The sequence below is a fragment of the Kogia breviceps genome, chromosome 3 (genome assembly GCF_026419965.1).
Source record: "Kogia breviceps isolate mKogBre1 chromosome 3, mKogBre1 haplotype 1, whole genome shotgun sequence".
Lineage (NCBI taxonomy): Eukaryota > Metazoa > Chordata > Mammalia > Artiodactyla > Physeteridae > Kogia > Kogia breviceps.
The window spans coordinates 101,049,959-101,075,640 of NC_081312.1; the positions used below are offsets into that span (position 1 = coordinate 101,049,959).

The following is a 25,682-nucleotide window of genomic DNA, read 5'->3' on the forward strand; positions in this document are numbered from 1 at the left end:
CTTTGTATTGCTACTAAAAAAACTGTACGGCCTGTCCTGGGAATCAAATGGCAATCAGTCGACTCCATGTCTGGCTAAGAAGTCTACACTGCAACATTGTTTCCACTCACTGTCTTCCCCCACAATCTTAGCTAGCCCTTTGATTAAATGGCAAATACAAAATAACCCAACCAGAAACTACTGAATCAATGTCGAATAAACTACTTACATTGGCCCAGCTGGTTCATCGTCTACACACAGGTGTTCAGTTTTTAATAATCCATTGAGAGACAGAAGAAGAAGGGAGAAAATTGTGAGACTCTGTATAAGGATTAACAGAACAGTAAACGGCAAGTGGCAAACATGGCTATTCATAGCATTTATTCAAGGCCATTCCATCTGGAGGTGCAAAACACTCATGGAGTTATTATTTCTAGATTCAGGTTTTTAATGGCAGGTATGTTGTTTCAATGGTTTTAGTTAACACTTTGAATGCTTGTCATGAAAAACTGCAACTGTAGCGGACAGATAGGCTGCGATATCATTATACTCATCTTGTCCCCAAGTTCCAGTGGTTCACTCTTAAATAGATGAGAAGACAAACCAACATTTCAGTTGTAAAATCCTGCTGTTTGTTTTCTTGTGGTGAATGCATGTATAGTTTTGGCTCAATCCTGCAATGTAGATGGATGTGTATGTTCTATATGTTTAACCACACATCCTCACTTCCCCAAAGGACACTGTTCTTGCTGTTTTGTAATCTTTAGGAGAGTCTTTAGTCTGGAGAATGAGACTGAGGAAGCCACAATGGTTCAACCTAATGCTGGGTCAGCCAGGCTAGGCTACGCCAGCAACAAAGGTAGGTAGACCAGCGGATGTTCTGTGACAGACCAGGGAAAGCTGAATGGTGCTGACATCCCTCTAGAAAAGACTTCAGATAGAAAAACTGGCTCACTCTTGTGCCCTGGCCAAAACCAGAACCCAAACCCAGATGAGCCATGAGTTATCTTTTTGTTTTCTTTTTAATCGAAAAGCTTACATTATTATCTGAGTTTAGGTGCCTTTTTAAATTGGTATTTTCTGATTCTGATTTGTAAGTTTTTCTTTCCTGTTTCAACTAAGGGCAGCTTGGTCCCCTTTAATCAGGGATGTGTGTGTGTGTGTGTGTGTGTGTGTGTGTGTGTGTGTGTGTGTGTGTGTGTGTGTGTGTGTGTGTGTGTGTGTGTGTGTGTGTGTGTCTGTACACACACACACAGATTTTTTTTTTTAAGGCCCACAAAGGTGGGGGAATCAAGTAAGTGCTCTTAGTTTCTTTTTATTTTACAAACGTCAGGTAGACTAAATGATTCAGAACTGAAGGCTTCTAGAAAAACTCTCAGCAGGATTCCACAAGGGGGCTTGGTGCACATGAAGCAGTTATGGAGATTACAGTCTCAGTGTAGGCATCTGCAGGAGCACACGTCAGGAGTAATGTCTGTCAGAGGGAGACATTGCTCCACCTGTTCCTTTGAGGCAACGGAGAGGCAAAGCCACTGCCAGCACACACAGTGACTGGAGCAAAAAAAGATTTCAAAAGAAAAAAGAAAAACAAAACAAAACAAAACAGAAACAAAACTAACCACAAACTAGTGACTTAGCCAGAACAATAGGCTAGCAACACACCAGTGTCCACAGGATTCTACTACTAACAATAGTACACTATCGAACAGTACAGAGAACAAACTTAAGACTCAGACACCCAAGACATCTGTGTGCTGTGTATACAGTGAAGATATACAAAGACATACCAGGTACTGAGACCCACGAGACCAGCCTAGATCCTCCCTCACCACAACACCTTAACGCTCTCAGCATCCTGGCCAAGCCAGCTCAGCTACATGCTAGGAACTAAGCACTTCTGGGACTTACAGGAAAGGACACAGGAGCAAACTTAGAATATTTTTAGTGCTCTGGCTGTGCACCCAAAACCACAAAATTCTAAAGCAAGATAGCCGATTCAAGAATATCACCAATCTACTCCCAATTTTAAGAGAAAAAAAAGGGGGAGAGGGAATCGTGATAGCCAAGCTAATCTTTTCAAAGCGTGACACTTCAGCACTAACCCAAGCACTTCACACCATGAGCTTTTCTTTCTTCAGTAATGGGGATGTATGTACGCCCTGGTGTCTGACTAATAACGTCACTTTCCAGCCCAACAAGCAGATAACGTGCAAAGGGCTGCATGAGGGGTTTTAGCAACAGTGGCTCTGGTGTAGCTGCCAAGCCTGCAAGTGGGAGCAGTTGCTGTTCACACTTGTGCCTACATCTCACGAGCCCCTTCATCTCTCTCCCCAGATCCACTTCCACATTTATAAAGAACAAAGAAAAGAGCCTCAAGTCTCCCACTTTCCTGGACTGAATCACTATCTACAGCACCACTCTCCTTTACAGGTCAAACAAAAAAACAACTTGACCTCTAACAAGGAAATCAGGAGAGAGGGAAAGAACAGAACTACAGATAAAAGGTAAGAAAATGAAAGTAAATGAGGATTAAACAGCAAACTGAAATCCAAATTAGTTGTGAAAGTGAATGAAGTAAACTTGAAGAAAAGTGTTAACATTATGAACTGTGCATCGTATAGACTGAAGCGGAGATTAAACAAACTCCAAAAGCATGCATATCGCTCACTTACCACCATGTTTTAAGGGTTTGATGCAATTGAGGGGGGAAAAAAAAGAAGTCATAGTAACCGACAAATATCAACATACCCCCAAACCCTCAGGGCAAAAGACAGCCACTTAAACAATGACTGTTCTCTCCAGCTGGGTATTACTCACAGCCACTGACTAGATGAGAGGAAGAGGGCTGGGGGAAGAGTGGAAACAAGATGCTTCTGGAATCCATCTTATGAGTGAAGTTCCTGGTGGACCTGTTGCACACACTGATTCATTCAGCTGAATGTTGTCTTCCCAACCGAATGCACTTAGAGCCCTTATTCCCCTACATCGCCTCAGAATCTGGAAGGGTGCTCTGCAATGCCTAGTAAATAACAGATTACCTGATACAATACCACCTCCAAAAAGATGGCTTTAATGTCAAAGTAAGTTGACTGTCTGGTCAAAGCTCCTTTTTCACTGCCTTCATCTCACTGAGGATGAGGTTTTATGGTTTCTAAACCCACTTAAATTTTGCCTGATCTCAGCAGAGTAGCATTAAACCCAAAAGAGTAACAATTATTTTCTCCAGTCTATTGTATTTTCTTCATAAGGTAGCTTGTTACTGACCCAGATGACCCCTGGTTAAGAGACAACACGTGTGTTTGCATATCATTTTTAAAAGTCACATTCCTTTTCCAACATTCCTGGCCTCTTGTAAAGCTTCATATGCTACCAATGTTTTGACCATTTAACTGATTTTGGAACGTTAGACTAGCTCTTAATTCTAAAGTGTTAAAGAGTTTGGATACATCACAGACACTAAAAATGGTTCCCACAAAACCTCAAGTAACTTTTATACCAACAACTTAAAGGAAGAGTGCCTATACTTGCTTATAAAATTATCTCCCTAACGTGATAATGGAAAACTCTTTTTGATGCCACCACTTCTCTTAAATCAGCTCCTACTATTTTCATTCAAGGTCAGTAAAATGTGCAGCAGAACTGAAGGCCCCAGCAACTAAGCAGGTTCACTCCCGATCTCACCAGGGTATTGGGAAAAGACTTAAAAGCACACTAATCACTCTCTGGGTTCAGTCAGCAGGGAACCAACACACAAGGTGAGCTCCAAACGTATGTCCAGCTGTAAGGTGGATGGAAAGCTAGCGGGATGCTAGTTGTATCTAGTCTTTTTTTTTTTTTTAACATCTTTATTTGAGTGTAACTGTTTTACAATAGTGTGTTAGTTTCTCCTTTACAACAAAGTGAATCAGTTATACATATACATATGTTCCCATATCTCTTCCCTCTTGCGTCACTCTCCCTCCCACCCTCCCTATCCCACCCCTCTAGGTGGTCACAAAGCACAGAGGTGAACTCCCTGTGCTATGCGGCAGCTTCCCACTAGCTATCTAATTTACATTTGGTAGTGTGTATATGTCCCTGCCACTCTCTCATATCGTCACAGCTTACCCTTCCCCCTCCCCATATCCTCAAGTCCATGCTCTAGTAGGTCTGTCTTTTATTCCCGTCCTACCACTAATCTCTTCATGACATTTTTTTTCTTAGATTCCATATATGTTAGCATACGGTATTTGTTTTTCTCCTTCTGACTTACTTCACTCTGTATGACAGACTCCAGGTCTATCCACCTCATTACAAATAACTCAGTTTCAATTCTTTTTATGGCTGAGTAATATTCCATTGTATATATGTGCCACATCTTCTTTATCCATTCATCTGTTGATGGACACTTAGGTTGCTTCCATGTCCTGGCTATCATAAATAGAGCTGCAATAAACATTTTGGTACATGACTCTTTTTGAATTATGGTTTTCTCAGGGTATATGCCCAGTAGTGGGATTGTGGAGTGGTATGGTAGTTCTATTTGTAGTTTTTTAAGGAACCTCCATACTGTTCTCCATAGTGGCTGTATCAATTTACATTCCCACCAGCAGTGCAAGAGTGTTCCCTTTTCTCCACACCCTCTCCAGCATTTATTGTTTCTAGAGTTTTTGATGATGGCCATTCTGACCGGTGTGAGATGATATCTCATTGTAGTTTTGATTTGCATTTCTCTAATGATTAATGATGTTGAGCATTCTTTCATGTGTTTGTTGGCAATCTGTATATCTTCTTTTGTATCTAGTCTTTTTAGAGAATTATCATTTAACATTTTCAGAGAATGTAGTCAGGAGGTGAGTAAACTGAAAAAACAAAGCCCTTACTTGGCTCCACAATTCACCTGTTACTAAAAACATTGAAGGTTAAAGGTGATATGCAGATAATCTACCTACAAGACAACCCACTGGGGCACTGATCCTCAAAGACATGGTAACAGTGACCGAAAGGGATTTAGATGTAAGTTTCATTTACAAAATGTCCTGAGTATATACTCCAGTAGACAAAAAGTCATGTGCCTTTTTTTTTCCCCCTGGAAGCAGCTAAACCTTAACCCTAAGTATTTTCTATGTGAGAAATCTAAAGCAATATTTGCTCTTCTACTGAAACATACTCAGGCTAAACTATATGTTTAAATTTATGTGTTTTTATACTTTTGTATTGTTCCCTTAGTGCTTTTCTAGTACAGCGCCGAGTTACCAAAAACTCACAGACTGCCCAAATATGAATACTCTGAGTTTTATATGAACTTTTTTCATATAAAAAAGGTCCAGTGAGTCAGAAATAAATCACTGCTATATCTTGATAATAGTGTATTCATTTGGCAGAGAAAAAGCATGTCAGGCTTATTTTTTTAAAAATCAATTTTCACAATGGTATAAATAAGTCAACACAGAATTACAAACGGCTGTCTGACAAGTAAAAATTCATCATCTCTAAAACTCCAAATCTGTATCAGGTATAAGGTACCGCCTCATTCATTCCAAAAAGGAGTGTATGCATATATCTATATGTAAATTGAAAGAAGGGCATATGGGAGGAAAGTATATGAAGTGAGTTTGCTCTTGTGAATTGCATAGGAGTTGAGGGGAAACTGGCTAAAGAAGAAAAAGACACAGAATAAGGAAAACTCATGGAGGAACAATTAAATTTTCAAAACAATTACTTCCAGGAGAGAAGAAAAAAGGGGAGGGCAGGACTAGGGAGGAGTCTGAGAAAAAAAGGCAGAAAGACAAAGAAGAAAACTATGGGATGGAAATGCTCCAGCAAGGGCATGTGATACAGAATGGAGCCTGGACCGTGCTGGCTGTCAGGATGGGAAAGGAGAGAAGGCAAACATTGCAATAATTCCAGCATCCCAGATTTTTCGCCCCAATTCAATAATAACAACAAAGTAAAAGCTGCTTGCATTACAGTATTCTTCTAAGACACTAAAACAAGAAGGTTTTACTATGCACTTACCCTGCAGTCATCTCTTTTACATAGGACTCATTCACTGCCTATAATAATTTATCTTAAAAGAGGTATTTTCCCTCCAGGAAGCTGTTCAGATTTGCTGGCCACAGGTGTCTTATATAACAAACTCCTCCCCATTTGTGTTCAACAGCCATGGAGCTCTTAAATAAAAAAGATAGCTGCTTTCCCTGGGCAGGTGCCTGCACTTGTCAGATAGAACCAATACTAACCATTCCTCAAATCTAACCTGATGGTCTCTTGCACATATGCTGGGATAGCAACCTGGTAAGTGAAAACGGCTTCCTGCAAAGACAACAGGAACCTCTGACAGCGACAGGCTAAGCCAATGTGTCACTCTGCCAAGAGAGGGGCAGCCAGCCTTGTCTTAAAGTAAAAAGTCAGGTTTTGAAGCCCATTTTTACCTTTTCCTACTGACATTCTGCATCTCAATCTTTCCAAAGGGAAAGCTGAGAAAGGCGATATTTAGCAAAGCAAAAGCATTCAGCCCTTTTCAGGAGTGAGGCATAAGGGCTCCTAATAAGCCAATGCTGAAAACACACTGACAGGCAACTCTCCCCCTTTACTCTCAGATTTAGACATAAGTACTCTGCCTTGGAAGTCCTAACTTGCAACAAGAAAGAGAAATTTAGAGAAAAAGCACTATGCATATATGAAAATCCTAAGAAAGCACTTTTGCTTCATAGAATAGCAGTTCTGTGGACCCAGGAGAAAGAAAGTAAAAATCCCTGGACAGGGCTTCCCTGGTGGTGCAGTGTGGTTTAGAGTCTGCCGATGCAGGGGACACGGGTTCGTGCCCCGGTCCGGGAAGATCCCACATGCAGCGGAGCGGCTGGGACCGTGAGCCATGGCCGCTGAGCCTGCGCATTTGGAGCCTGTGCTCCGCAACAGGAGAGGCCACAACAGTGAGAGGCCCGTGTACCGCCCCCCCCACCCCCCCAAAATCCCAGGACAGTCTTATGTTGCAGGGCACAAGCCCACGTATTTACAAAGGCCCATCTGCTTCCAGATGACGTCCATCCCATTCCTCCATCTAGTTCACTGGTGAATGCACATTTGGATGGAAGTCCACCAGGTCTCCCCAAATACATCGTTAGTGTCACCAAATAACCTTTTCACCAGCCTCACTACAATACTCACTCTACCTAGTGCAGGCAGAGAGATTTAGGAACTGCTGAAAAGAAAGGAAAAGAAGGGGAGGTGGGTGCTGCTCTCAAACACGTCCTTCCAGAGACTCTGGAGCCACTGGCATGCCTTCAGGGCTGCGCTCTTCCTGAGGGAGCACCAGACCTCCCTTAGCATTCTCCGCTGACAACACATGGCTGGCACTGGGTCCTGGCCAGCCACAGGGACACAGACAGCTCTCTGGGGCAGGGTACAGCACCACAGTGCACAAGCACAGGCCCAGAACAGTCAGACTGGAGTTGGCATCCTCCCCATCACCCAAGGCACTGAGTTTAGGTGCACACCCTTCCAGTCCAATCAGTGACAGGCAAGTGGTGGTAATGGTTGGCTGGCCAATTAATTTGTTTTCGCTGATGCTGTTATAGAGCAAGAGGATGGGGCTGGGGAGCTAGTGAGGAATATGAAGTACTACTGGTGCAAGTCTCCATCAGTAGTCCCCCCCATTATAATCACAGAGTTAGAAATGGAACATCCATAACAAAAAAAACATAACTTCCAGGACCTGTTCTGACTCTAAGCATGTCTAACCATCTAAGATTCTTATTCTTTCCAATGCCTAACAATTGGCTGTTGTTCTGCTGCTATTATCCACTCCCTTCTCAGACCCTGGGCCAGCTTGAGGGTGCCACCTCAGGCAGGGACTCCAGATGTTACTGCTTAGCTATCTGTCTTAAACTGGGGGTGGTAATGCATCAGATGCTCTCCACCATTCCTGTCTGTGAGACAGACAAAAAAGCCAAATGGCAGGGGCCTGGCTTCACCACAAACCTTGAAAACCTTCTGAAGGGACCAACCAAGGGAACCAAAAAGTGGCTTGTTCCAATGGCTTTTCCCAATAACAGTCTGACTGGACTGGGGCAGTTACCTACAGAGGCTATACCAGGCAACCATGTGACAACCAATTAGATACCTTAAATCTGCCTGAAAGGCCAGATGGCCTGCGATCTTGGGGTGGCTTCTAGGCTTGACTTGGATTCTCCTCAAGCTCAATCTGCCTGATGATCTGTATTGAAGGAGGACAGAGCTGAACAAAGAGACTGACAACTGCCCATTCCCCACAAGGGGCCTGAAGGGCAGATGGGACTGGGTTGGAGAACACCCACATGGAGGAACAGAGCTAATAATTATAGCTCAAGGTGGCTAATCTTAGGGGTAGGGGGTGAGGAACCAGTATAAGAATTTTTCCTTCTCTCCTTTTGGGACTGAATCCCAACATTCTTATAGTCCTCTTTGGGTGCTTGGAAACCACCCCAAGGCTTGGAAACCAGCCCCAACATTACAGCTATTTTGTAGGGATGTTCTTACCGTCAGGAACTTCATCTGGCCTCTTCCTCTTTTCATACACAACAATGATCACCACAAGGATGATGATTTCCGCCAGAATTCCCAGGAAGGGCCAGAGTGGGGCCAGGTGGCTCCGTACCCTGAGGATAGTGACAGCGGAGGCAGAGCCAATGGAGTTGGTAGCATTACATTCATACTCGCCAGGATCTTCTATGATCTGCAGGTTTGTGATGCTCAGCTCAGTGTAATTTTCCCTGTTGATGATGATGAAGCGGCCAGAGGTATTGAAAATCTCCTGCTCAGGAGCAGATAAAGAGATAACACACAAAGATTAGAGTAGGTGAATTAGTGCCCAATACAGGGCAACACTAACATCCTTAGCAAGACACTGGACGGGATCAGGGAGCAGTGAGTGTCTAGTACCATCTTTGTCCAAGGGACTTTGAGTACTTGATCACTGACTGCCCTTCAATATCAACAACAACCAGTCAACAATCTTCTAGCAGAGTCAGGGTAAAAGTCTCCCCTGCTATTGGTCCTCTGGACTTCTCCAACTTGTATGAAGTGAAGGGAGGTCCTACCCTGCAGACCCAGAAAAGACCAACTCAGTTTAGAAGATGCTGCTCCAAACACCAGGTAAGAAACTGTAACCAGGCAGAGGATGGAGAAGGGGTGTGAGCTCTGTGGTCAGGCATGTATCTGGTAACATCAGGCCTATCTGATGCCTTCAGAGTCAGCATATCAACTTCACACTTGGTGAATTCTGCAAAGTCTCCCTAAACTTCCTCTAGAAACAATGCTAAGAACTTGCTCCTAGTCGGAGTAGGGGAAATTCATAACTTCCACTTCCTTTCAGAATTACAGGGTTAAAGGAAAGTTTATTCAATCAATCAACAGATATTTACATTAGCATGTTACATGTTTTATATCCTACCTAAGGGGAAGGTGAGATAGAAATGGAAAAGCATGACACAAAAATGAACATGGAGATTGGCCTCAAGACGGAACCAGACCTCCAAAGGGATGGTTAAAGGAACGTGTAAGAAGCCCCAACAGAGGATATGTATAGAGCCACACTGCACTGAGGGAGTGGACACTGCTGGAAAGAGGGAAAGTTGGAGAAAAAGCTAACATGTGAACTAGGGCTGTGGGGAAGGAGAGCTGATCAAGCAAGACAGGAGTGCTCCAGGCACGTGTGGGAAGGCAGAGGTGAGAGTATGACCAGGGGCTTGGGTGGAGCTGGGACAGGTTTGCAGCACTGATCTCATGGGATACTAGCAGGGGAAAAATCTGACTCATGTGTCAGTTCATATGCAGCAACTAAAGGATAATCAGAAATAGTAGAGAGGAAAGGCAAAGATAATCCCCAGAATGATGTCTAGCTATAGCATAAATCATGTCTACATTTGAGTGTGGGTATGGCTGGAATGGGAAACTCACAGCCTTCAAAATTAGTTATTCTGTGAAGCTTCAACCCTAGGACTTGAAAAGGTGCCACCTTCTCTACTCACTCACTAATTCCATGTTTTTCACTTATGACCTGAGGTGATTAGTGAGTGTGACCTTTGGTCCACAAGCCTTCAAAAAGTATTTTAAAAATACCGTCATATGCAAGAAACTTCAGTGGTTTTGCCACTAATTTACCTTGGTTAATATGTATAACCTTCCCAAAGAAGCTGGATTACATGATCTCTAGGGTGCCTTCTGATTCTGAAGACTGGCAGTCAAAGAGGATGCCTGAAAAGTAGAGTGCTAGGCATACAAAGCCTGGGGAGGAACCCCCTCTGACAGAATAGGAGACTGATCAAGCATTTATCAGAGAGAAAGTGAGAGTCTAAAGTTTTGACTCTCCCACACCATCAAGAAATCATCCCACAGATTGGAAAAGATGTTTTCTTTGACCTTTTCTGGAGCAGATACTGTCAGATTTCCAATGTCTAAGGCTGCCCATGGGCCTCCTTAGATTGTCTCAATTCCTAATCAGTATTTCATGTGTTCCAGGAATATACTATTAATTGCTCTCACTGCCTTGCCTTCCCCAAAAAACAAGAAAAGTACGTTAAGACCACTTTATGAGCAATGTTTTCTTTAGGATAAATGTAGTAGAATAATAGTGAAATTTTAAGATTGGGGTTAGCTCATCTTGGTTTCTTATCTTGAAGGTAAACAGCCAAATCCTTTACCAGACAGACAGCTTAACAAATCATATATAGGGGTTCCATGCTGGTCAGAAACTGCCAATGACCTCCAGATTCATGATGTAACCACCAAGACTCTAGAAAGGGTGATCCAAGCCACAGCAGCCAGTATGGCAGGTTGGAGAAACCAGTCCATATGTCTAGAACTCCCCAGGAGAACCAGCAACCACAGAGACCCACGTATAGAGAAGCAGGGCTGCCTCCTACTCACCATGGGCATACCATTCTCCTTCTTGCGCCAGATCCACTCTGGGTGGGGGTAGCCAACTGACTTGCAGTACATCATGGCATCCTGCCCTTCATTCTTGTTCTCACTCCGTTTATGGCCAGTGATGTCAGGAGCAGCTGTGAGAAAGAGTGTTGAATACAGTTACCATGGGAGCCTATGCTGAACAGGATACAAAGGCCCCAACTATTGGCTCAGAGCCCTGCTTCTCCTTAGACCCACCCTCATATTCAGCTTTGATAACATGCATTTCAGGTCAGAACAGAGCAATGGAAACAATCCCTTGCCCTAACCTCCCACCCACCAAAGCAGACACCAGGATTACTGTATGTGAAGTTCTACTAATAATACAGGTGGTTCTCCAACCTACTGGAAGAGAGCAGAGGTGCAACTGCATAAATTAAGCCATCCTTTAAAGAAAATGCAAACAGAGCTATTACCTTCTCTGCCAGTCATGGTTTTTTCTTAATACACCTGTGTTAGCAATAATTATGTATTATATCAAATGCCATATATTCCCTTAAGGAAATGAGAGAGCCCTGACATCAAACACCTAAAATCATGTCCTACTGCAAGGTATATAAAAACAATGAATGCTTGGAGAAGCTACATGATGAATATCATGGCCAAGGCTCTCCCAGAAAAGAGGGAATGCAGCAAACTGGTCTTCACAAGGGAAGAAAGAAATGGACAGGTAATTCAACCAGTGTCCCAAGAGATTTTATTAACAGCTTAAGAATCTGATTTATACAGCTGATTTGCCATTATCTCAATGAACCCAATCTTACAGGAATTTCTAGACATGCTAGAAGCTGTTGATTTTCTCTGCTTTTAGGGATAACTTAGAAAGAAATAAACAGCACCTGTGGTTTAAATATTAGATAAGTTTCAAGGATCCAATAAGCCTGAGATAGGGGCTAATTCTTCGAATTTGGCCTTCTTTGATCTTAACTGTATTTTCCACCTTACCGCACCAGTTATACTAATCCAAAAGCAATAAAACTCTAAGTAGGCCAGACGTCACTTTGCTGGTTAAGATGGGAAAGAGAATCAATAGGCCTGGTCCAAATTCCAGTTTTGCTGGTTATTTAATTACTCTGTGCTTGAACTCTATACCCCATTATCAAATGGAGTTATTTCTAGACACTGCCTATATCCAGTGTCTTGCATAGATAGATGTCAAAATATTCATTTTGAGACTGTAAAAGCCTGTACAATTGTATTATATCATGGGCTGACCCCATGTTTCCCTTCTGACTGGCTTGGCTTTTCTTGGCTTAAAAATAATCCAACATTCTGCTACTCCCAGACTGTGCTTCCCAGACCACCTCCTGAGGCACCTGGATAGGAAAAGAATGAGCAAGGCCCCAAGCCATCTCCACAACCTGCCAAACTAAGGCCTGCAGTACTTCTCAGGGTGAGGTGTTTTCTAGATAGGACATTATAAAGAAAATATCTGTTTTTCCAGGCACAGTTCCTCACTACAGAGGGAATAAGTCAGGCTGGCTCAAATTCCCATCACACTAAATTTCTCCCACAGCCAATCACTGTTCAACCTGGTCACCTTCCTCAGAGCTTCCTTCAGTCAATAAATATTAAGGACCATCTTAAGCACTCCAAGGAAGGAACACACTCCAGAGCCATACTTAAACACCATCATGGGGGAGTAGGGAGACCCAACAAGCAGAAGAGCTACCACATTTTGCCTCTAGTTGTGTTTCATTCAATCGACAAACATCTGCTGAGCACTCATTACATGCCAAATATGTCAGAGTGGTAGGGGAAGGCCATTCTGACAAGTTGAATTTTAGCACAGTCATGAAGAAAGTAAGGGCGTAGGAATACATATATATATCTGCGGGAAGAACACTCCAGGTAGAGGGAAAGGCAAAAGCTCTGAGGCAGAAGTGTGCTTGTTATGTACAAGGACAGCATGGAGGAATTTGGCTGAAACACAGGGGGACGATGGTAGGAGACCAAATCAGCGAATGGAGCCCAGATTGGATAGGACTTTGTAGGACAATGAAATTACTTTGGCATTTACTCTAAGTCAGCTGGGAAGCCACTGGTGAATACTAAGTGCAGGTATGAAATTATCTGTATGCTTTAACAGGCTCCCTCTGGCTACTACGTGGACAAAAATTGTAGACACGATAGTGGAAGCAATCCAGGCAAGGGGGAGAGGGTGGTATGGATGAAGGCAGTAGCAGTAGAAGTGAGGAGATTCTGGATATATTTTACAGGTTAAGTTAATGTATTTGTTAATGGACTGAATGTGGAAAGTGAGAGAAAAAGACGACAAAGATGATCCCAAGGTTTCTGGCCTGAGTAACTGCAAGAATGGAGTTGACAGTTACTGAGATGAGGAAGACTGCGAAGAATTAGCATTTTTTTTTGGTTTGCTTGTTTTTACTTTGTTTTGTTTAGGGATGGAGCAATGATGGTAGTAAAAAACCAGGTGTTCAAAGTTTAGGACATGTTAAGACTTATTTAACATCCAAGTGAAGTTGTCAAGTAGGCAGCTGAATATCAAGTCTGGAGCTCAGGGAAATGGTAGAGACGTAACTTTCAGAAATCAGCTTACATGTGATGTATTTTCCCACTTTCATTCTCCTTTGCCCCACAGAGAATACTCACTCTATTTACTCTGGCCCAGTTATTTGACTAATTCCAATGTATTGTGAATTCACTAACATCAGCTTTTGCCTTGGAGACTCATTCCTAAGATTACACATAAGAACCACCTAGAAGGCTAAAAGCTGAGTTGGTTTATGGCTCCAGTCTCTAAAAAGCTACTATGCTTGAAGGCCAAGACCTGGGGAGACAGGTGGGGATGGCCTTCACTCCTGCCTTGGTGCTCAGGAGAACACCAAGTCCTCCTTTCATTCATCTACTTCCAGATTCTATAGAGGCTTCTATTTACAGATGGGAAGGCACCTTAAAGGCTACTGTGTGCAGAGACTATACAGGAACTTAGTGTGCATCCCCACTCCCCAATTTATTTGCCATGTTTACATAGTGAAGCCTGTTAAGAGTTTTCAATGTTTATTAGATCTACTGCTGCTTTCTCCTCAACTCAACAAATACTGAGTGAAGCTTGGGAATAATGTCCTCAAAAGAATAATGCCCTGATTATTCACCCTTGAACTGGTGGAAGTATCACTAGTGTACCAGGAAGACAGAAGATTAACCCAAGTCACATCACTCTAACCTTATAAGGAATGATTATAACAACTATCACTTTAGCCTCTGGGTCAATGAAGTTTTTTCGCTTCTCTCTGTCCTTTATGGTTGCTGCTCAATCAGAAAGCCTCTGACTGCCCCACCAGCTGAGCAAGACAGCAGACCCACAGCAAGAAAGGTAACTAGGCTCTCAGAGCACATGTCAGCAGTGGTCAGAGAGGGGGCCCCTTAGGGCTCAGAGTCCACCTCTTAAATAGTCCACAAATTCTTTGATATTCTTCCCTTTAAGAGGTAGAGCCGAATTTCCCTCCTCTTGAGTGTGGGCTGTACTTAGTGACTTGATTCTAAAGAATAAAATAAAGCATACGTTTTATATATTTATAAAATATCAGTTTTATATATTTTTTCCTATATAGAACACAAATCAATATATAGAAAAATATATCTATATGTAAAAATAAAGGTGTGCAACTAGTTCACAAAATACAGAGTGGCTTCCCTTGCCCTCCTTCCCTCTCGCTCTCTCTCTCACTCTCTCTCTTGGAACACACGCTCTGGGACAGGGGTAGCTGCCATGCTAGGAAGACACTCAAACAGCCTATGAAGAGGCCCACGTAGTGAGGAGGCCTTCCGCCACAGCCCGAGGCAGCCATCTAAGAAACAAACCCTCCAGCCCCAGCCAACAACTGGAGAGACCCTGAGCCAGAACCACCCCAATGATCTGCTCCCAAATTCCTGACCCACTGGTCCAGGGGAACTTATTACCTCATAATACTTATTATGAGGTAGTAAGTATTTGCTGTTTTAAGGCAATTTATTGTGCAGCAACAGATAACAAATATAACCACCCAATGAGGCAGACATTACCCCATTTTTATAGATTAGAAAACTCAAGTTTGGTAAAGTTATTTAACATCTAAAATTATACCGCTAGTAAATTCTGGTATAGCCAGAATCCAAATTCAGGGCTATCTGACTTCAGAGGCCATGTTTCTTGTACTTTACCATATAGAATGTGAAATAACCAAACTAGAACAGAGTCCATAAACAATAAAAATATACAACATGCATTACTGGTAACTGCACAGCAAACTGCCCAAATGTTATCTTTGCTTGTAGATGTACTAGAACGCTCTAGACCTAAGGTGGGACTGATTTATCTGTCAGAGTTTAGCTGCTTCATATACTATAATGTAAAGAGTTTTAGACTTAAGTCAGAGAAATTTGGCTCTACTGAGACTCTATTACTCACTGGGTAACCTAAGGTGGGTCATTTAAAATCCTTTGGGTTTCAATATTTACTTTTGTAAAATGGGAATAAAACACCCACACTTCATAGAAGTCTTATGAGGACTAATTTACATCTCTGTATCAATCTAGCACAAGATTGGAACCCAGGGTCAAAAATAAACATTTAAATTGTATTATTAGTTAGGGAAAGGAAAGGTTAGGGTAAGACAGGCATTATGAGTTCTAAGAAATCAAAAGAGATGCTGATTATTATGTGTTTTCTCCCTATTTGCTAATATAAACAGGACTTTTGTTTCTGGCTCTAACAAGGTTTACTCAGGTCAGATACTGACAAATTATAGTGATTAATGGCCTGTTTATATTGATTATGGTGCCTCGCCTTATATGGGCTTGCCACTTAATAAGGACCTACTTAACTAGGTCCTATTGGTCTGCAGGTAGGTCTGAGGAGTCAGACAGAGCAAATACTGCTCAATTCCCTTTACCTTCTCAGGGAGGCACAGACTGGGTAGCAAAGAAGTAACAAAGAGATCCTTAGAAGTGATAACACACCCACTTGGGAATTAACTCATGATCTGGCCTTGTTAGCTACATACTCTAATCCCATGAGTTAATGGATGGACCCTTCCAGTATCCTAATAAATGGCAACACCAGGGTTCGAAAAGAGTCTAAGTTACCCACCAACACCTGACTCAATGTCACTATCTAGGCCTTTGGCTGAGGAAAAAGGCATGTATGTTCCTCAGTACCCTCTGCTGCCTAACCTGCAGGCATTTAGAGAGAAGCATCCAGGTTCTCTGCCAGGCTGGTGGCTGTAGAAAGTGCCAGCTTAGGCAACTGAGGCATGTTCAGCTGAAGATGATGTTAAAGTTAACACAACAGAGCTGAGACAGGATCAAGGTATGGGGCCTCTTACCTGGACTGCTTATTTAGTGTTCACTTTTCAAAGCAAATTCATAATCTTGCAACTCATTTTCAAAGAAACTCCATCCTTAAAGATATTGCACGAAGTCTCATCAGACAACACACTGATAATGTAGAGATGGTCTCTTTGCTTCCTTCATGTAACCTATCAAATCCCAGAGACACCTCATATTTTCTACAGGCAAAAACAGAGGCTTGGCTGAAGGCAGAGAGAGAGTTAAGGTTTACTGCTAGCCAAGGGCCAAGCCCAAGAAACAATATGAGACTGGCTAAGATGGAAGCAAGAAAGATGTTGGGGGACTTCCCTGGTGGTGCAGTAGTTAAGACTCTGTGCTCCCAACGCAGGGGGCCTGGGTTCCATCCCTGGTCGGGGAACTAGATTCCACATGCATGCCGTAACAAAGAGTTCTCTTGCCACAACTAAGGAGCCCGTGTGCCACAACCAAATAAATAAATATTTTTTAAAAAAAGAAAGATGGGGCTTCCCTGGTGGTGCAGTGGTTGAGAATCCGCCTGCCAATGCAGGGGACGCGGGTTCATGCCCTGGTCTGGGAAGATCCCACGTGCCGCGGAGCGGCTGGGCCCGTGAGCCATGTGCTCCACAACAGTGAGAGGCCCGCGTACTGCAAAAAAAAAAAAAAAAAAAAAAAAAAAAAAAGAAAGATGTTGGCTTTTTGGCTCAATAATTATACAGAATAGATTCATCAGTGGTTGTAAAGACTAGAGCAGTCTGGGACTTGTGCTGCCTTCTGCAGACGAGGCTTTTCCCTTTCCTGCAGCTGAAACTACTGAGTAGGAGGCACTGAAGTCTCCACTAAGAATGATTCTAACCTTGGCTGTACACTTAATCATCTGGAGTGCTTTTAATAAGCCTGATGCCTAGGCCACATTTCATATACCTTAAATCAAGTTTGAGAACCACTGCTCTAACACTTTTCCTAGCATCAGTGTTTGAGATCAGGGGACTACACGGGAGTGTCTCATAAGACAGGGAGATGAATACATGGAGGTGTGGGGGGCATTGAGGTGACAGTCTCAAAGTTAAGAACCTGACAGTCACTACTACTAGGAAAAGAAGCTTAGAAGTCGTTTCCTTCACTAACCCAACCTCTCATCTGTGTCCATATAAGTGAACCACAGACCTTTAGAGCCTTACAAAACCTTCAAGATCATCTATCTCATCTTACTTCATCATACACTTAGGGAATCTGAGGCCCAACGAAGGAAAGTGACTAGTCAGGGCCAGGATTAGAACCCATTTCTTCTGTCAGTCCAAGACCTTTACATTGTTATATGCTGAACACAGCGGTGTGGCTTAGTGCTTAGGAACATGGGCTCTGGTACTAGGGTGCTTGGGTGAGAACTCTGGCCTCACTGGTTGACTATGTCACACTGAGCAAATCATTCAATTCCCTTGGAGCCTCAATTTTCTCACCTGGAAAGTGGAGATAATAATGGCATTTACCTCAGAGTTGTGAAGACTACAGGAGAGGAAAGGGACAAGTAATGTGCCTGGCACATAGTAAGCACACAGTAACGTTAGCTGTTCTTATTCTTATTAAGGTAGGTCAGGGTAGCACCCTGAAGAGAGGAAAAGAAGGAACAGGTATGGTTATTTGGGCTATGGTTCACGTTCAAAATGTTCAAACAGCTTCAAGATATTATTGTTATGCTTTCAGAGACTTTTCAAGTCAGGGCAATTTTGAGACAGAACCAGCTTTGACATCAGCTCGAACTTAAACTATGTCACAACCTCTAAGCATCTTCACCTGTCAAACTAGCTGCCCGTCAAACGAATAAATGAGCACAAAAACACTCTGCATGCTGAAAGTGCTGTACAAACGTGAGAGGTGTATTATTACTCCTAATAATGATATCTGTCACCATCACCATACAGTCCGCCTCGGCCAGTTTGAACTTTGATATATCAGTTGTAAGGCCATGCAACAGAGTAGGAAACAGGGATGCAGGGCAAGGTCACTTCTAGAAATCCTAACATTTAGTCATAATATTCAAATAGCAAGAAAGCTAATAAGTAGGGAGAAGAAAAACAAGATCAATCTTGGCTCTCATAGCCACCAAAAGACTGAAATTCATTTGAAATGCCCAATGAGCAGGGAGACATAATGATGGCCCTAATAAAACACCAGACCCAAACCTTCCTGGGGTTGGGATGTACCTTTCACAAGCAGCAATGGCATATCTGTCGCAGAGGACTTGTTGACCACCAAAATCCTTTTCTAAAAACAGCAATAAAACTCAAACTCCTTGTTTACTGGATTAATCAAAATGGTTGAAGGGTGAGGATAGGGTTTGGGAGTCATGAGAGGTATTTTCTCTTTCCAACTTTGTCAATTACATAGAAAACTTTAACTTATTTTTGTGAGCACATTTTTAAATTTTAGAAAAGGAAGAGGAAGAGGGAGGGACTAAGGGCTAGAAAAGTTGAATAATTACAGGGACAGAAAATTCAACACCTATTCTTTCACAAATGCTGTATGGTAAGGTGTGGAGTCTCCAGAAGACACAACCGCTGAGGTGACTCAAAAAGCTCAAAAAGGAAAGAGAAGCCTCCCCAGAGTTATCTAAGCAGATCCTTGGAGAGGCTGGTTATAGGACCGAGGTCCCACAAGGTCTGGTCATTGTTGTTTCCTCTCCCCCTGGCCAGCCCTGCTCCATCTTCCTCCCCCAGCATCTGCTCAAGTCACCTGCCAAATACCTAAGAAACATAATCCTCAACAGTAATAGTATCTTCCTGTTTATACTGTGCCTCATTCTTGTCCTTTAAAAAGAGAAAGAAAACCAACCTTACTTCAGGTGCAAGGCCTTCCCTACTGCATGTATATACGACCATCCTCAAAATTCCTTTCTTTTTCTGGGGCTTCCCTGGTGGCACAGTGGTTGAGCATCTGCCTGCCTATGCAGGGGACACGGGTTCGAGCCCTGGTCTGGGAAGATCCCATATGCCACGGAGCAACTGGGCCCATGAGCCACAGCTACTGAGCGTGCATGTCTGGAGCCTGTGCTCCGCAACAAGAGAGGCCACGACAGTGAGAGGCCCGCGCACCGCAATGAAGTATGGCCCCCGCTCACCACATAGAGAAGGCCCTCGCACAGAAATGAAGACCAACACAGCCAAAAATATAAATAAATTTTTAAAAAATTTTTTAAAAAATTCCTTTCTTGACAGGGATCCACAGGCTAAGGTGGAAAAGCACTGCCACCTCAGGTCTGTTCCCAGATATGTGTCCCTCCCTCTGATTCCTTCAGCCTTCTTTTCTTTTGTACATAACAAGTAACTCAAGATTTAGTCATTTGACATATAATGCCCAGTCTCTGGCTAGTCTAAGTCCTTCACTCCCCACAGTGCTGAGCCCAAACAACACCCCAGGGAAGTTTTCAACTGCAGGGAAAGCCAGATGGGGAAGAAAAGGGCTGAGTGTAGAATAAGTGCTAAAGAAATATGTATGTATGGTCTGAATTATATTGCCCTGAAATGTCGATTTAGTTAAAACCACAAATGAAGATTCTCAGAGACTCCTTTTGGCAGAGGTCACTTATGTTCCCTTAACCCCCTGACTTTCTCTGTTCTTGAGTACAACTACCTCTTGCCTCTCTATTACTCAGCAGAGTTTTTAAATCATTATAGCTATAAAAAGATAACTGTCTCTTACCCCACCCTAGAGGAACTGAGGAAACAAGAGTTTATATGAAAATTCTGTGGGAACAACACATATACCGCTATAAATTCAAGGCAGTTTTCTACCCCAACCATAATCAGGAGCTAGCTTAGAATGTGATCCTGGGCCTATGGCAAACTCTCCTAAACTTACACAAGAAAAGCCAAGTGTTCAGTCTTTACCAGACCAAACTATCTCTAACCTAAAAGACGTTAAGTTTTCAGCTGTTCTCTATCCAGGTGTCGGGAAAGAAGGAAGAAAGACTAGAATTCCATATGAATTTTCTCAGCAGACTAACATATCTGCCCAAGCTAGTCACAGAATATGTTTTAGGATTATATAAAACAGAATTCTTTTAAGGCCTACTGCTTTAAAATAAGGATATTAATACCACCTGCCCAATCCACCTCACAGGGTTACTGTACAGTACAAATGCAACAGAGCACAGTACGTGCCTTCACTATGGTGAGATACTGTGCATGTTGTAACTTCCTTGGAAGACAGTCCTGACTGCAGCCTCCAGACCACTTCTTATCTGCTAAAGAGAATGTGAGGAAAGATACCTTTGGGGCCATTGGAACCTCACCTCCTTGAGCAGACAAACCAATGGAAAAATAACTCTCTTTCTATTCCTGAAAGTGCTGCTTAGAAATCATTAACGCTTGATCAATATGATTAGAGTTAGTCAAGACTTGGAATTATATGTAATTATCCTTTAGGCTTGGAGACCTCGATTAACTAGATACTAGACACTCTCCCTCCCTCACCCATCCCATTCCCTCTGCACTTCAACTTTGTGCCAAAAGCTTAGCCTGGAATGTTGCAGGGCCTCAGATCTCATATGAAGGAGTGAAACGTCTCCCCACATAGCTCAGCTCATCCATGTGGGGAAGGGCCCTTGGCTGGCTTAGAGAAAACGCTTTATCACACCTTTATCCTCATGTTGAATAAATATGGCACTCTTCAAAAACAGAGATAAACCCAGATCTCTACAAGAAAAGCCACAGAGTTAATCAAATCCTAGGTTCTCTGGCCTGTGTGGACTGTAACCATGCCACTATGACTCCACCCCTTCAGGCATTTAGAATCGAATCTGGCCACTAGAGGAGGCACTGGCCGTCCTTACATCAACAAGGACACGAATTAGGGCAAGTGTCACCAAGACACTACTTTCCTTTAGTAACATATAATATAAACTTTGACAGTGTCTAAGATTTTCTTGAGTCTGAATTTTTAGTCTTCCAAATATTTTAAGGAAAATCTGAATACCTGCTATATATGCCATTCCCATTTCCTAAATTTGTCCTTCCAGCTTCTAGGGATCACCCTATAGATTTAGAGAACAAGTTTGTCCTTCCTAAGCAAAATGAAAAGGACTAAAAAAGAAATTCATCTCTTCAGTCTGACCTCAAACAGTGCCCTGCCTCCCCATGGTCTTTTTTTTTTTTTTTTTGCGGTACGCGGGCCTCTCACTGTTGTGGCCTCTCCCGTTGCGGAGCACAGGCTCCGGACGCGCAGGCCCAGCGGCCATGGCTCACGGGCCCAGCCGCTCCGCGGCATGTGGGATCTTCCCGGACCGGGGCACGAACCCGTGTCCCCTGCCTCGGCAGGCGGACTCTCAACCACTGCGCCACCAGGGAAGCCCCCCATGGTCATTTTATAAAATGGAAAAACATAGGGATGGGAGTCAAGACCTGGGTTCTATGCTAGTTCTGCCACAAACTCACTATGTGACAGAGAGCTAGTGGTTTCACTTTTCTGGGTCTCAGCTGCTTCTTTGAAATAACACAGGAAAGCTGGGTTAAACGTTAGATAGCTCTGACTCTTCCGTTCTATTGGCCTTTCTTGCAACTTTCAGCTACAATCTCATCTTTAACATGCCACGCACCCAGAGTTATTACAATTCTAATAAATTAAGAGTTTATATTCACCCTGAACACTGTACTGTGCCAAATCCTGGCCCACTGGAGATACCTACATAATAATACTTCAAAGGCTCTATTCTAAGAGCTTTACCTAAGGATGAACCATATGAAGCTACCAAAATTGAAACATTTTTTGAACTACAAAAACAGCAATTTCATATGGTTCAACCTACTATATTAACTTATTTAATCCCTCTAACCTACCCATGTGCCACGTGTTAGGTTTTACAAATGAGGCAACAGAAGCATAGAGAAGTTAATAACTTGCCACGGTCACATAGACAGTGAATGATGGGATTTGGATTTAAACCCTGGCAGTTGAGCTCCTGACCCTTCAGTCCTATCCATAATATTATATTGCCTCCCGTTATGAAAACAAGAAAAGCTCAAAGACTGGAAGCCCAGACCAAGTCAGTGTCTCAGAAGGAGAGTGAGAGGCTCACACCGCAGCCTCTGTTGGGTTGTACCTTTTACTTCAATGGTGGCATTTGCTTTAGGAGCATTGAGAAAGTGATATACACAGTGGTATTCGCCTGAATCCTCAGCTCTCGGCTTATTGATCCTGCAGAGATGAGAAGAAAAATCAAGTAAGGAAGCTGGGAACAGTCAAAGTACACAACAAAAGGAGAATCAAAGGGGCAACCAAGGACCCTGCTCTCCAAGTCGTGCCCCTACAAGCAACTCACCTCCTCCTAACTGAAAGCAAAAGCCTCCCTCTGTGTATTAATAATTTACTTCTTACTGGGTGTCAGGAATACAGGTCCCTAACATTAAGATGCTCCAGTCTATTGGGAGAAATAACCTACAAAGCAAGTAATCAAAAGAGAGGGCTGTACAAAGTATTATAATCTACACTTAGATACAGAAGATGGAGCCATCACCAAAAAGTTCCTGCTCACCTGGTGGTTCCAGTCAAATAAATAAGAGCAGAAAAAAAGCAGATCTTTTTCTGTGCTTCCCTGAAGACTTTTAGTAGCAGTGTTCTTCCTACCCTGCATTTTAGTAGTGTGCCTTTCAATAAGTCTACTAACAGGACATAGAAATAATGGGGAAAATAATCTGCCGTCAGAGCATCAGCCACAGAGATGCAGCTCAATTCTTACGACTTTTAGGTGCAGCTACAACTCCAGGGCCCTGCATGATCTGGCCCCTCCCTAGTGTCATCTCAGCCACTTTCTAGCCCTACAGGTCTCTTTTCAGTTTTTCAACGTGCTGAACTTGTTCCTACCTCATAACCCTGAAACAAGATGCTCCTTTATATAGAATGCTTGTCCCATCACTCTTAGCCTCTTAAGTCCTTTTCCATCAGTCTTGGCTTACATGTCACTTCCACCCCCCAATCTAAGTGACATCCCTCTCCCTGACATTCTCTCTCATACTACACTGTAATTCTTCACAGCACTTATCACAGTGTGTAATTATTTATTTATGTGATTGCTTGATGAATGTCTGTTTTCCCTACAGACCAAGTTCTATGTAGATAGGCACTGTTTATTTGGTACACATTTTTATACCCAGCGCATACCCTGGTGCCTGGAATATAGTAGAAAAATGAATAAACACATGAATGAACACAAACTTAGAGTGAATAGCTATGCACAGATCCAGACCAAGTTAAGCAGAGTGAAAGAAAGGACTGTAAGAAGTGTGTATGAAGAGAACAGTACTTCCTCTGAATCCTATAGGGTGATCCTAAACAAGCTTTCTTGGCCCTGAAGGTCAGCTTCATATCAGCTCAGTTCGTGCTGGCCTAGACACATCCCCCCCAAACGTGCAGAAAGGCTGGTGTGTAATTACAGAAAACAGAGAAACATCAGCTTCCAGATGAGAAAATAAACATTATTTTGCTCCTACTCTTTTGCTCAATGGTTAAAATATGATACTTGCAATGGTCAAATCTCCACTGCACTAATGTCTGAGAAAAACGCCTGACCTCAAACACTGGCCAAATGCATTTATCCATCTTACTGTTCATCTCAAAAAAGACTTGAAGAGAGTATGGATGAGGAGAGACTTAGCCCACCCACAGGACTGTCTCAGCATACCCATGGCAGCATGAGATTCTAAGAGGAGCTGTCAACAGTCTTCTCAATTTGACACAAATGCCTATTCCTATATCAATATGCTCCCAATAGGGAAACAGACACAAGTTAGCTGCTCTTATCAATGCTCCAGAGTTAAGAGGAGGAGCAGCGGCAGCAGCAATATCTTTAGGGCTTAGACTTGACTATAGTAAGTTCCTTGAGAGATGATTCCCAAACTTGAGGTCATGCCTATGGGTTCAAAATCTCCCCACAACATTTCCTTTGACTAGCTATTGGGAAGTAACTAAAGCAAATCAAAAATGTCCCCTACAGGATAAGCAGAAGCAGGGTCTGAGACTGGCTCCATCGTCGACTTATTAGGTGGCCCAAGGGACTTATCAGTTGTTACTCTACAAAATGTGAGTTGTTACTCTACAGATTCCCTGAAAAACTCTGACAATGCAGAACACCCCCCAGAGAGCTTCAAATAGGCTGAGGAAAAATACACTACCATGTATAAAATAGATAGCTAGTGGGAATCTGTGGTATAGCACAGGGAGCTCAGCTCAGTGCTCTGTGATGACCTAGATGGGTGGAATGGAGTTGGAGGGGGGAGGGAGGTCCAAGAGGCAGGGGATATATGTATACATATAGCTGATTCACTTCGTTGAACAGCAGAAACTAACATAACATTGTAAAGCAATTATACTCCAATTTAAAAAAAAAAAAGAGTCCTTCTATGAAGTTAGGTTCAAACTTTACATAAAGTTACAGTTCAAAGCTTTGAGGGTAACATAGTACCAGACCCAAGAGAAACATGATTGGACGTGTGGTACCTTGAAAGAGGTATTATAAAAAAACAAACTTGTAAAACTAATGGACAGACCAAGAATAGATGCCTTTTAGTCCACTCAGCATCTCTATTTGATTAACCTTTTCCAAACTATGAGGATATAGCTGAGGCTATATTTCCAATTTTATATCAGAAGAAACTACAGTGGAGAGAGATTAACTACCTTGCCACGAAATGGTATAATACAGCAGAAGAACAAACAAACAAACAAATGAAAAAAAACAATGACCTAGATTCTAGAAAGTCAGAAGACCTGGAACCTAGCCTTGGTTCTGCAACTTATTACATACAGTATGTGGCCTTGAAAGCAGTCAAGCACTATTACTCTTCGAGTCTCAGTTTTCTTACCCGAAAAAAAGGAGGATCCACAAATTAATGTGGATCAATTAAATAAGAGGTATGAAATGATTTCAATTCTGCAAAATACTGCAGAATGTCCTCGCTACTACTAGGTACACAGGTTTTCCTGGTCTCACTCCAGTGCACTCTTTCTTTGCACTGCATCATCCTGCCAAATAGGATTAGCTGATCCTTTTCAACTAGGAACAAACTATTCTGAAAGGTGAGGTGCCAGGTGTTCTAGATATTCCAAAAATGTACCAAATCTTCAGGTGCTGGGTAACTTCTGCCAGCAAATATCCCCCCCTTTCATCAAAGGGTATTTCCAGGCTACCATCCTTTTCCAGATCAGCTCTGTATCCACTGGTCCTGATCAGGTTATGGTCATAATAAACACTCCTAAAAGGTAATTCACTAGGAAATCTACTCAGTGGAAATATCACTTAGGGTGATATTGCTCTAAGAGTCCTCGATCAGATTTCAATCTGATTCCTCAAACCACTGGATTTAGTCAAGAGACCTGCATTCTAATTGTGGCTTTTTTATTGACTAGCATTGTTACCCTAAGCAAATCACTCCCGATGTACTCAGCTGCTCTATAATCATAGTGAAGGGATCTTT

The 25,682-nt window shown here is 42.6% G+C and overlaps 1 protein-coding gene across 4 annotated transcripts in view; it reads right to left on the reverse strand.

Annotated features, from left to right (window-relative positions):
- Positions 1 to 25,682, reverse strand: part of NPTN (neuroplastin) — a 66,988-nt gene that overhangs the window by 2,254 nt on the left and 39,052 nt on the right. Inside the window, exons 4-7 of one of the 4 annotated variants that reach the window (XR_010839707.1) lie at positions 22,313 to 22,407; positions 10,867 to 11,000; positions 8,479 to 8,752; positions 209 to 300 (exon numbers count right to left, since the gene is read on the reverse strand). Coding sequence is in view for 3 of the 4 variants with exons in the window: in XM_067029334.1 (XP_066885435.1) it covers positions 2,970 to 2,998; positions 8,479 to 8,752; positions 10,867 to 11,000; positions 22,313 to 22,407 (532 nt within the window). In the remaining variant the exon portion in view is untranslated. Of the gene's footprint in view, positions 1 to 208; positions 301 to 2,751; positions 2,999 to 6,946; positions 8,177 to 8,478; positions 8,753 to 10,866; positions 11,001 to 22,312; positions 22,408 to 25,682 lie in introns of those variants that run through there. The other 3 variants (XM_059057549.2, XM_067029334.1, XM_067029335.1) reach the window with 3 other exon arrangements.